General features: G+C 41.7%; 1 protein-coding gene across 2 annotated transcripts in view; it reads left to right on the top strand.

Annotated features, from left to right (window-relative positions):
• LOC121643379 (transcription factor COE3-like) overlaps positions 1–13,659 on the top strand; it is a 175,717-nt gene that overhangs the window by 44,759 nt on the left and 117,299 nt on the right. For both annotated transcript variants that reach the window (XM_041990765.1, XM_041990764.1), the window contains exon 6: positions 215–283. In XM_041990765.1, the coding sequence (XP_041846699.1) occupies positions 215–283 (69 nt within the window). The remainder of the gene's footprint in view (positions 1–214; positions 284–13,659) is intronic.

Here is a 13,659-nt window from a genome sequence, read left to right as displayed (position 1 = left end):
GCTGCAGGTAAACTCAGATTAATGAAGCAGAGCCTGAAGAACAAGGATGGGAATAATCCAGAAAACCGGATATTTATGTGAGACATTCAGGAGACTTTGTAGTGCTAGTTAAAGCGAAGCACAGGTAAAGCATGTAGTAGCGTTGTGGTGAAAATAAGATATGTTGTGTTGATTATTTTTAATCTCCGCCTTCTTCCTCCTCTTCCTCCCACAGTCGGTGCTGCGACAAGAAGAGCTGTGGAAATCGCAACGAGACGCCGTCGGACCCCGTCATCATCGACAGGTAGGATCATACCTTACCTGTGTAACACCTGTCTGTACGCACGCACTGCTGTGAAGTCGGGTTCTGGTTTTAGCCCAGTTTGTTTTTTTTTTTTATATTGATTTCCTCCCTTTCAGTGATTCTGGCTGCTCAGAGTTTAAATGACATTTTTTCCTGCTGTCAGTGAATGCAGCACTGTGCAGATCGATCAGGTTTTTTATTTCCAGGCAAATGAAAGAAAAGAAAATTCTGATTCCATCTGTTTCCAGTGTTTGTCATCAGCTGTTTCTTTTCAACATGACTGTTAAAGTTTATTCTTCAAATTTCAAAACTTTATTAACAAAAGTCAGGAGTGGGCCGTTCAATGGCATCATGCTGTCATGTTTAGCAAAATGAGATGGAAAACTCAGTGTGATGGTGCATTCAGGAACTGTCAAAGTTATTCTCAGGGAAGATGTTGAGAACACGAAGAACCTGATGCTGTCCTGGTTCCTCATCTATCAGCTGAGCTCACACACAGATCCAGATCCGTGTGGATTACGTCAGAAACTGTTCTGGTGAAGATCTCAGTGGGTTTCTGGTCTCTGACAGGAAGCAGGAGACAGGTCGAACATTAGCAACTATCAGTGAGCTGGATGATACCATCTGTGTTGGCTGCTGCCAGAATATGTTCTGTTCCTCTGGACAAATCAACACCAGCTGGAATCAAACAGGAAAGATCTGGAATAATGTGTGTGTTCAAGTCGCATCAGATCATCTTTATTTCTACAAAATATTTGAAACCAGTTAAGGTTCAGGGCTGATAAATACTGATCTATCTGTTCTAACACATACTTCATTCATAGGATGGAGTTTATGAATGCATGATATTGGATTTTTGGCTGATATCCGATATGCTGATGTTTTACAACTCATTTGGCCAATAACCGATACAACTCCCGCCTGTGCTTCTTGTTCAACAATAAAAGATTTTAATGGATTTGGGGTGGATTTAGCTCAGTCAGTGAAGCAGCGGGCCAGGGTTCGAGTCCCGACACCCTCTCTCTCTGACCGCTGCTTCCTGTCCAGCTGCTGCTCAATAAAGACCAGTAGAGCCATAAAACAATGAAGGTTTTAGTAGATTTAAATAGCCGTGTTGCTGCTGACTTCCTGCTGCCTTGACTGAATCATTTGAAAACAAGAAGCAACGACCACTTCATGTATTTTTCATCTAGCGCCACGTTAAAAACCTCCCGCCATCCCTCGCCGTGAATTTTAACTCCACGTCCAATCAGACGGCAGCAAACATCAGCATCACAATCCTTTATTAACGCAACGCTTGTCCTCGCCGTCTAATCCCTCTGCCCGCGCCGTCCTTGGAGTCGGCGGCTGTCCGTCACAGCGCCCTCCTGTGATTGGCCGGGTCGCAGCGGTGGGAGCCAGTGACCTCAGAGGAGGTCAGGTGGGAGGACGGAGGAGGGAGGAGGGTGGTCAGAACTGAGTCCGTGTTGGCTCGTTAGAGAGGCCTTGGACTGCAGCCTGAACACACACACACACACACACACACACACACATACACACACACACATACACAGGTGACACACATACTACACAGGCACTAACACACACACCTATAAGAGAAAATGCATACAGTGCACGCATGTTCATACATGCCAGAAACACACACACAGTGCACGGTGTCCTCTCACCTCAGGGTGAGTGTGTGTGTTCTGCTGTGTGTGTTTGATGGGTGTTTTCAGCGTTTTCATCACCTCTCTGTGGGTTCTGTCACACGTGAGATGGACTCTGAACATCCGCCGGTCCAACAGGACACAATGCATTATGGGTAGAGTCAGAACTTCCCAACGATCAAAGGACAGGTAGACGTTTTATCTGTTGTTTATCTCTGGATTCCCGGACTGGGTTTAGACTGGGTTTGAGTCAGACTGGGTTTAAGACTAAATCCTCACTGACAGGATTCAGACTGGGTTTCCACTGGTTCTATAACAGATTTAGACTGGATTTATTTTATTTGGTCTGGATTGGTGTGGATTTAGAGTGTTTTTGGACTGTATTTAGGTTAACTTTTAGACTGGATTTACATGGTGTTTTGAAATATTTAGTCTGCATTTAAACTGGTTTTGGACTAAATATCAACTGGAATTGTTTTTAGGTTATGTTTTGGACTGCATTTAAATTGTATTTGTAAACATTTAGTCTGGAATTGGTGTAAATTTAGACTGCATTCAGACTAGATTTAGACAGGGACTGCATTTAGGTACTAGGACTAGATTCACACAGCGTTTCTTAATCCTGGTCTTCGGGGACCACTGCCCTTCATGTTTTAGATGTTTCCAGCTCCAGCACACCTGACTTACACTACCGTTCAAAAGTTTAGGGTCACTTTGCCATGAGATTCAATAGGGAAGTGACCCCAAACTTTTGAACGGTAGTGTAGAAAGCTTGACTTCTTGTCAAGCTTTGCAAGCCTGCAAATGAGCCATTCATTTCACTCAGGTGTGTTAAAATATGGAAACATCTAAAACATGCAGGGTAAGGGTCCTTGAAGACCAGGATTGGGAAACACTGTTTTATACAACATTTAGTCTGGAATAAGACTGATTTCAGATAAAATTTAGACTGGAACTGGATTCACACTATTTTTGCCAGGTTTAGTCTGGATTTGGAGTGGATTTAGACTGGTTGGTTTAAACTGGTCTTAGTTTTACATATTTAATGGTAGTGTTTATACATCAGATGAATTCGTTTCTATTTTCTAAACACAATAAATTTGGTCATGACGACTGTGAAAAAAATTTGTGTAAAAAATGATCAAATTAATTTAAATTAAAAAAACTTCCTGTTTAGAGTTAAACCTTCGACTGGATTCAGCTGACATTGAAGGAAACTGTCACATGACCGACTGAATCATATCCATCCTACATCCTCCGCTCACACAGGTGAACCACCACAGTGTGTGTTCACTGCAACATCAGTGTGTTCACTGGAAAATCCTTTCCTGTTTGGTGGTTTTTGGTCCCTCGTTGTGTTTCTGCAGGACGGCCGCTTTAATTAGGACACGACAGGACACTGATACTAGTCCAGCAACCCTGGGAATACACGCACACACACACACACACACACACACACACACACACACACACACACACACACACACACACACACACACACACACACACACACACACACAGAGTTATTGTAGGAATATTAATGGACACACACATATATGTGCAGACACTCTGCTGCTGATTTACTGCAGCTCTGCTTGTTTCTTTGCATTTTAAGGCCTGTTAAGAAATGCAGAGATTCATTGCTGTGACCTGCACTAACACACTGAAACACACACATTACACTGCTGTGATTGTGTCTGGGGGGGTTTAGTGACCCATCATGCAAATGATGTGTCTGAGCAGCTACACTAAAGCGGTTTAATGCTCAGATGTGACGTCTCGCTGAAGTAAATCAAAGTCTTTGTCTCTCTCAGCTGCAGGAAAACTGCTCTGTAGGAGTTTTGTGTTGGACCTCGTCGTCATCTCGTATCTGTCACACCTGCATCACCTGCGATGCTGTGTCTGTCATAGGGCTGACTGTATTTTACCAGTAGCATTGTCTTTTGCAGAGGGATGCTGTGGATGAAAAGGATCAGGTCCGCGTGTTGTCTCTGATCCACCAGAGCGCCGTCTGCAGACGAAGCTCCAAGCATCAGCTGGAAGATGGCTAACAGCCTGTGTGTGTGTGAATACAAATGTGTGCTGATGTTCGTGTCCGAGGTCGCTTTGTTTCCTCTGTTTGCCGGTTAATGGCCGAAATCCTGCCGAGGCAGCAGAACCCGGCGCTGACGGATCGCTGGAACACCGTCGTTATTACGCGCTAATATTGCAGTTAGATGGGTGGTCGAGTTCCCCGAGCGTGGAGATAAATCGCTTCACAGTGTCAAAATGTAGGAGAAGGCCGGCCTCTAATTACCCAGAGCGCACCCCTTCATCGCCACCACCCCTCTTCTCTGCTGCCTGACCATCACCTCCTGCTTTAATGGAGGAGCCTTACATGAAGGCCACGAACCCCCCCCCCTCTCCACTGGTTTCTCTAGCACCACTTTCAGCTTTGATGGCTTCTGTGAAGAGGTGAGTTTGGGGTGATGGAGAGCGACCTCTGACCTCTGAGACGATGCCCAGGCTGAGCAGCAGTGACCACCAGAGTCTCAGCAGGGTTCAGGTTGGAGCTCCGATGTGATGAAGCTTAAAGGAGCTGATGATGCAAAGGATATTTGAGGAGAAATCCTCAAATATCGTCAGACAGCCACTCAGGTTCAGAGCCTAAAGTGAGCCAAGCAGCGAGTCAGTGAAACAGGAAGTAAAAACCTGGAGAGCTACGATGGAGCCGAGTCAGAATGTTTCATTACTGAAACCTCTGGTGTATGTGGAGCAGCGTAGATATCACACTTAGTCCTGAAACCAGGTTGGAAATTTTGTTAGACATCCCTCTACCTCTACAGTACCGACATTCATAGGCGCCTGATCACTTATGAGACGCGTCCTCATTATTCAAAGAGGGGGTGCAAACTTGTACATTTGCTCAAAAGCTAGGTTTGTACGTAGGCGTGATTTTGCTGGTGAAATAAATGGTAAATGTTTGTTAGCTCCAGTTGACATGAAGGTAATCGTGTTTGTTAGTAAATAATCTGTCATGTGATCTCAGATGAAGCGTGTTTGTGGACCCAGCTGGTCACATGACCGATTCACCTGATGCAGACGTAGAATCTTTCTTCGTGTTTAGTTTAAGACGAGTTTCCAGGAGGCTCCATGTCAGACATCACGTGGATGATCATATCACACCTTATGTTTGGTGATCACTCTCTCAGCAGGCTCCGCCCCTTTAGGTTTGATTATTTATTTGTTTTTCGTTAACCCTTAAAAACTTTATCTGCCTGTTTTTTTTGTTTTGTTTTTGAAGTAAAAATGCATGTAGAAGCTCAACCCTTTTAATCCCAATCAACATCTGGACATTATTTTTCAAGACAGCCTCAGTTGTCACATTATGAGGCTAAAATGATGCAAAATGAATGTTGAAATAGGTACAGCAGCATAAAGGCCACCCAGAACAAGAAAACAGAATAGACTACTAACAGTACTTTGTTTTTCAGGAGAAAATATTTTACCTGCATCAAAACATCTTCTAGCTTTTTTATCCATAGAGGAGCATTATTTTTCTTCTTTTCAGACACATATAGAACTTTCTGCTCTCTTGTTGATCTTTGGCTGCTCCTGATTGGACATTACTGTCAATCTAAGCTCTGTGGTTGGTGGAAAGTTTGACAGGAAGTGACTGCATCACAACGTCCAGGTCTAAATAGAGGTCTCTAAGGAACATAGTAGCGACAGTGATCTTTTTTATGATATAAATGTGCTAAATAACGGTGTTATCATAGCTCATGGATCGTTGTGGATTTACCACATAGATTCTCAGAATAAAAACTACATTTTGTAGCTGGAATGTAAACCTCCTGGATGGGATATAAATGCCTGGCAAATTTCCGTAGATCACCTTAAGGGTAAACTATCCATCACAATTTACCGAACAGTGTTAAACACTACAGTTTGTGAGTGCTCGGATGTGCTGGCGATCTAGTGTCTGTGAGTTTTTAAATAAAATCAAATCGAACTTTATTTATATAGCACCTTTCATACAGAAAAATAGCAACTCAAGGTGCTTTACAGAGAGTAAAATCCCCCAGAACCCCAAACAAGAGCAGCAAGCCCACCCCCCACCCCTTCCCACTAAACACACACACACCACAGAGGGTAAAAGCAAGTTAAAAGGACCAAGGAAACGCTGTCATAAATTCTGGGGTCTAGTGGTGTGGGGAAACACTGAGATAAAACACTGTAAAACCAAATCTAAAACAATCTAAAAACCAACCCTGGGTAAAAAAGTAATATTGCCCATAAAGACCCATAAAATAAGAGAAGCCGTGAAATAAGAGAATACAAAACGATAAAACAAATACATAAATGATAAATAAATAGAAGCTGAATACAGCCTGTGTGTTAAGAATAAATAAATGAATAAATACAATAGTAATAATAAAAGTAATGATTAAAATGCTAAACTAAAAAGGTGGATCTTGAGTCTGTTTTTAAAAAAAAAAAGATTAAACAGTGATTAGTAACATTAGTGAATTACCCATCAGCCCCACATCCTGAGGAGGACGACCGCATTTGGAAGAGAATTTGCTCTTTTTCTGCATCCTGAAACGCTTCAGGCTGAAGTCTGGAAGCTGAAACACAAAGACTGGATGTTTTCTTCGGAGAGAAGTGACGTTATTGTAGCTGGATGCTCCCTGCTTAGAGAATTAATCATCATTTGAACAAAGAAACTCCTGCACAGCATCTTCGTCCCACAGTTACGATGCTTTATTGTCTCATGGGATCTTGGATGCCAGGGAGGCTGCAGGAGGAGAGGAAGGTTTGATTTAAGGAGGCGATTCAGGAGGAAATAACAGGACTGTAGATAAAGTTCAACTGTTTTTGTTGCTCTTTATCCTTTTATTGTTACGCAGGAGGACGATTTTCAAGGTTGTATTTTAGCGCACAGCAGTCAACACAGCAAACTGTGTCGATGGAAGAACTTTACTTATGGATGAGCAAAGCTGAATAAAGAACAACCCTTAGATAACACTGCCAGTCCTCTAACCAACTTTTTATTACAGAGAACATCACTCTGTTTGTCAGTATTTATAGTTTTGCTGAGAAATGTTGTCATTATAAATTATGCATCAATTCAGAATCCAACCAAAAATCGACACACCGGAAACAAATCCTTGTGGTAAAATGGCAGAAAACACAACCTTATTTTCATGTTTTTTACACCAAGAAAAACACCCAGTTGTTCTGTTGCACTTCTGTGAGCTCGTATTTATCCTGACTCTTCCAGACTTGAACCCAGTGCTGTGTTCATCCTCTCCGTTGCCATAGTAACAGTCCTGTTTGAGTAGAAGTTTGAATCCCATCATCCAGTTTAAGTCTGTTGTGAATTTTGGGTCAAGCTGTTTCAGGAGAAGTGTTTTAGGCAAGCAGCAGAAATCCTCATATATCCTCAGAGCTACTAACCAGGAAGCAGGTTAGGAGAAGCAGGCAAGGAGGAAGAGGAGGAGGAGGAAGAAGGTAACAGCTGATTATGTGCTTTCATTCTTTGTTGTTACAATTCAGGTAAAATGTTCCTTGTTGGACAGACAATAAATGTTGATGTGTGGTGGAGTCTCATGTCCGTGGGGGGATATCTGCCCCTGTGGACCCTTCCCAGCAATCGTGGCGTATTGATCAGGCGAGTACAGCCCATCGGAGCCTGCCAGATTAAGAGTATAGATTTACAATAAAAGCAGGACATTACTGAGGAGGCGAGAAGGAGGAGGAGGAAGAAGAGGAGTCCTAAAGGGGAGGAAGGCCTGGAGGTTGGTGCGGGGGTTTCTGAGCTGTAAAGGGTCAGGGTCAGTCAGGATTTCAAGTTTTTGTTGCTTATTGAAAAGAATTGTTGGACCAACGACATGTAAAGGATGTTTTACTGCAACAACAGACGAAGATTGTGTAGTAGCAATGCATCATGGGTAACATGGAATCACATTGAGCCACTTACATATGCATCAAAATCCGATAACTGGGAGTAATCAGATGATTGTAATAATCAGATCTGATACGTCTACATGCACCTCTGAAATACTATTTTAAAACCTGGTCTATGTTTTCTAGGCCATCATCGGATTTCACGCATGTTCGTAGTGACATAAGTTCCATAGCGTTAGCTGCAAATGTTGGAGCTAATTAAGCTGCAAAGTAGTCTACAAATCAGTGTTTTACTTTGTTTATACTCTGGCTTTTTGTGTTGAGTTCACATTGGGACGGCGCCTCTTCCATCTTTTTAATGGTGAGAAGATGGAGGCGGTGTGGCTTTTTTGGACATGCACACTTTAAAAAACTAAATAGATCATATACAGGTCTACATGCACCGACACATCATAGTGTTGGGGAGAAATCTAAGTATGTTAATCCAGTTTCTCATAATCAGATTATGCTGTTTACATGATCACTTCAATAACTCCAGAAATCAGACAATTATTAAACTTTTGGTGTGCATGTAAACAGGCTTGTGATCGTCTTTGAGAGTTCAGACCAACAAACCCAAACTTTCAGGACTTTCCCGGTTCTGTCCAGTGTCATGTCATGGTCTTCGTGCTGAGTCATCAGGAACAAAATACGCCTAGTTTTAAGCAGACATGAACGAACCTGCCCTGGTGCATCATGGGACATGTAGGCCCTAACCAGGAGCTGTGATTTCTGATTCTCTGAATGTTCATACTTCTTTTTGCTATTTGCTTGTGGATGTTAAACAAAAAACAAACCGTTTCTCCTTCAACAAATCCCAGATTTCCAGGAGATCTGCCAGGGGTGTTTCCTGGACCTGGGAACATTAGGGGCTGAGCCCACACCCACGTAAAGAACCAACACAGTAAAAACCGCCTTTTATTTAAGCTTTCTTGAGCATTGTGTCACCTTGTTTAAAGCCAAATACTGTAATATGTGCTTTGATATGTATTTATTTTCAGTCTTAAACGTGACAAAGTAAACAAGATCTCTAAAATCAGTATTAAACTTTTACTTTTCCAGACATCTGCTGTTTATCTCCACAACCTGCTCTTTACTGCACATCTTCTGCAACAAAATGATGAACGTGAACTGTTTTCAGTCACTTGCAATTTTCAGAATAAAGATGATGCTGTAGTATTTACTGTACCTCTCTATCATCTCATCTGTCTCTTCCTTCTTTCCCTACAGGCTTCATCACTCGTTTTCCTTCCATCATTTCCCGTCTTTCCTTCTTTCACTTGCTGTTTTCCATCTTTACTATTACTACTTTTTCAGTAGTATAGCCGAGTTTAAACTAGTGGTAAACTCTGGTTTTTCCTTCCCAGTCTCGAACATCCCTGTCCTGGAGCAACACACACATACAAGAACCACCAACCTCATTAATACATAAAGTAAACACTCACACAAAGGTGAGACCATGAAAGACTGGTTTTGTATTACAAATATAAATGTATTGTGAGCAACATAAAATGTAAAACACTCTTTAAAACTCTTTAACTATTAACCAGCCAGTGACCTGGAGGTGAACAAAAACATCAGTAAATAAATTTATAATAAAGCTGTTCTTTATTTATCTATATTTAAACTGAAGCAGCATCTAGAAACCAAACATCCAACACTGGGAAAGCCGTTTCCATCTACAACAACACAAACGCATGCGCACACACACACACTCACACCAGCGGGTAAACCAGCAAAACACATAGACTCACCTCTGGATTTAATGTAAATGTGTAGAACAGAAAAGGGCAGGGCTAACGGTTTAGTACAGCTAGCTTAACCTTCGAAGTATCAAGTACTGTCACGAATGTTCATTTAATTTTAAGACATACAGGGTTTAAATTATTTGTGGTTTACCTGTTTCATGTGTTGACCAGAGTCTTGCTGCCCACTGGCAGCTACACCAAATGAAGAGTTTCTCTCTTCTCTAAATAATAAAACATCTGATGTCAATTTTTGACCGCTAATAATGACGCTCGAAATAACACCAGAGTTCAGATTAGGGATAAAACGCTGGGCTGTTAGCCAACACGGAGGATTCCCGCTTCCATAAAATTCCTCTGTGATTGATCATATTATACCTGTGTTGCATTCACAAAAGCCAGGAAATTACAAAACTACCATCTTCTTTAATGTCATACGGCAGCTGAGAGAATGTAAACTTATTCCTTCTGGGATGAAAAAACATTCGGGGCTTGATGTGAAATGTTCGATGCTAGAGCCGGGAATGCCCAGGCCAGGCGACGCCCCTGAGATCTGCTGATATTTAAATCCTGATCCTGACAGAGCTTCCCTCATCAGGAAAGTTGATTTAAAAGAAAAAGACTCAAGTTGTAACTGGAGAAGTGATTTCTCTACGGAGCAGCGACGTGGATGTGTACTGAGTTTGTGTGTTTGTGGTCGACGATGTGTAAAATATAGATGGCGGTTGGACGCAGCAGCAGGTGGCTTGATGTTCAGTCTGAATTATTCATACTCATACACAGCTGTTTCCATCACTTCAGAGGACATCCAATTGAGGTGGAGCTACTCTCTGGACAGAAACGAACCTCAAGCTGAAGTTCAACACCAAACTGGGTCTCTATCATGTGACTGTGTGAGCTTCGTGTCAATGATGGCTTCGAGGTCCTCGTTCTCCTCATATCACACAGATGTGTGAAGTCACGCTCTGCAAATGGCTGCTGTCTACTTCTATGTGCAGTAAAGAACCTTTCTGTTTGCTAACAGAAGCATCTTTCATACATTCGATAGATAGATGCGGCACAAATCCTCTGATTGGTCTATCTCATCTCTGAATCCACAAAAATATCTGAACATGTTGAAGACCAGTTTCCATCCTCACCAGAGACAGCACATGCCAGAGTTTAAGGAACAAACCTGCATCACTACGTCTCATGTATAATGAATGATTGCCCCCCAAATTTCCGATTTTCTCTAAAGTTTCCCTAAAATTAAACAAACTTTGAGATGATCTTAGTCTGATTGGGGCCCCTGGTTGGTGTCCCTCCAAACGTTTTAGCTGGTTTTAGTGAAATAGCCGAAGCACAAGGATATGAAATTATGAATATTTATACAGAGGAGACTGTATTTGGACTTTTTGGACAGTCTGAAAAGTTTTATTGGTTGATATTTTTTCACTCTGATTCATGAAGCAGACTTGGTCTCATACTCTGAAGCCTGAACTCTGATCTCCTGTTGTTGCCATGACAACATCTTTTACTCAAAGATGTTTGATTTGGACAGAAGCAGAGGCCAGAGTTCGAGTGTAAGTCCTGTTTTTAGATCTATGTTTACTCGATGAGCTCTGGAAGAGCAGCTGGAATGATGAGTGGCACTTCGTTTCCAGAAGCTTCTCTGCAGCTTTACTGGTTGTTTACAGCCACAGAGGAGCAGAGACTCAGTCTGAACCTCAGGGGATAGTTGTGGGGGGGCTATCCCACAGTGCCCCTTAGACCACCACCGGTACCACCTCCACCTGTCTGGATGTCTCCACTCAGTTCCAGGTGTAGCCGGGGCCTGCGGGGGGCCCTCAGGGCTCGCTCCTGTTTGATGTGATCTAGGGAGAAGTGTTCAGTGGCCCGGGGTGTCCACATCCATCTACCACAGGGGAGTTTTGGGAGGGGGAAGGGGGAGGGGGGTTTGCATTGGACTGAAATCCTCCCATAAAACACGATGTGTGAATGAAGAAGCAGCTGGATAAAGATGAAGGAAATCTGCTTCCTGTGCCAGCTTCATCAGAGATTGTCTGAATTCCTGCTGTCAGTAAAGTCAACAAGTCAAAAGGAAACGTGAAGTAAACCAGCTCCTCGACCAGAACCAGAACCAGAGCTCTAGGTTGGAGTATTTGCATTTGAGGTCAAATGTTTGGAGCTTTTAGTGTCTTTCAGTTGCCTGTTTTTGTTTTGTTATAACCAGAAAATCCACATTAAATAAGAAAAAACAAAGAATGCAGAATAGAAAAACAAACGTGGGTGTAGAATCGGGAAGGTGTGTACTAATAATTCATATTGCTCTTTTCTGCTGACGACTCTTAAAGCGTTAACAGTGAATACTTTATTCATTCATACGAGGTGATGGTAAACTATATGTGTAGCCACGGCTGCCCTGCAGACTGAGGGAAACGCGGCAGCCAATGCGCACCAACAGCTTCTCTGACCACTGTTTTGTGGGAATTGAACCACGAACCTTCCAGCCATTGGATAAACTGCAAGTCCTTAGTTGCCCCTTTTATTTTGAGAGTGCTGGTGTGGGTACCAGAAGTACTCGGGTAGTCAGTCTGCCAACGACATCACACGATATGATTTGCTGAACTTTGGCATGATTACATAGAAGATTGTGTTTGGTTAAAATATGGAAGTAGCTTTTGCAGGATTGTAGCTCTTCTTTGTAGGAAAAATGGACGACTTTTACCACAGTCCGACCATCACCTCCAAAGTTCAGAGAGCAGAAAGATTTCCATTCGGAAAGCACAAAAAATTACACAAGTAAAAGTCAGTAACAGTGACTTAACGTTAATGTTAGCAAGTCAACATTTGGATGTTTATTTATTCAAAACGTAACCAGTTATTAAACATATACTCTAAATGAATGTTCCTTTTCCCGCTGCTTCGCTTGGTGGTGTTTCAAACCAGGTTTGTGATGTATTGAGGAGGTGCCTGACCCCGCCTGTTGGGAGGTGCAGACAATGCTATCCTCTGTGCTTTGACATTTGTACCAGCTCTCTTGCTTCAGTGTTTTGATGTAAATAACATTTGAACTAAGAAAAAGATGTGCACTTTATTTTTATCAGTGATTAATTGATTTGTTAATGCTTATAACATTTTAAAAGGAAAATGTGAAATTTGAAACCATATAGCTGACGTAGTTACCTTGTAATGAGGCCTAATTATATATTGTGAGGTTTAAATGTTTTGACTTTAGGGTGGGAGGTCGCTGCCTTTTGATTAATATGTGTATCAATATGAGAAAGTATTTTTAGATATAAATACTTGAACTCATATTTGGTCTAATAAATAATCCCAGACTGTTCACCATAAATAAATAAAATTATCCATATACTCAAATTCATTTACTCACATGGGAAAAAGAGATTTATATTACCAATATGTGTTCAATATCTATTGTCAAATTCTATAAAATAATCAAACATCAATATTAATTTCTGCTTTTTTTCATAAATCGTCTGAACAACTTTAGATCTGAACAAAACTACCAAAACATTTAATCATTTAAAGACTTTTAACTCTTTAAATGCCAATAAAGGGTTATTAAATGGAAAATAAATCTGTTGTTTGTGTTTTTTTCTTTTTGTTGTAATAAATAATGCAGTATTTCAAATAATCAAACTTGCATTTAAAGGGTTAAAATCCTGGAAATGATTGAATGTTTGGTTGTTTTGAGCAGGCCTCAAGTTGTTTAAGTGACTTTTTAAAAAATAAAATCTTATTCGTGGACTTTAGCGTTTTTTGTTCATTTTTATCCACAAAGGTCACCAGAAGGTACAAAGTATGAGGAGACACAGCGGTTAAAACCGGACTGAGGACATCTGTCTGCATGAAAACCGGTTCTGTGGAGAGAAACCGTCTCCCTGATCTGTGGTTCTGTGATCTGGACATTTATTAACCCGTTAAGAGTCCTGGTCCACATCAGATGGGTGTGCTCAGACATCAGCTGGTTCCCACTTCCTGCTGGCTCCTAATTGGATTGACTGTGATTACATCACCGCCTGCAGGTTCGTTAGCTGCCTCAGTGTCCACG

This window comes from Melanotaenia boesemani, chromosome 7 (assembly GCF_017639745.1).
Source record: "Melanotaenia boesemani isolate fMelBoe1 chromosome 7, fMelBoe1.pri, whole genome shotgun sequence".
Lineage (NCBI taxonomy): Eukaryota > Metazoa > Chordata > Actinopteri > Atheriniformes > Melanotaeniidae > Melanotaenia > Melanotaenia boesemani.
This window is presented reverse-complemented; position numbering and strand designations above follow the sequence as displayed.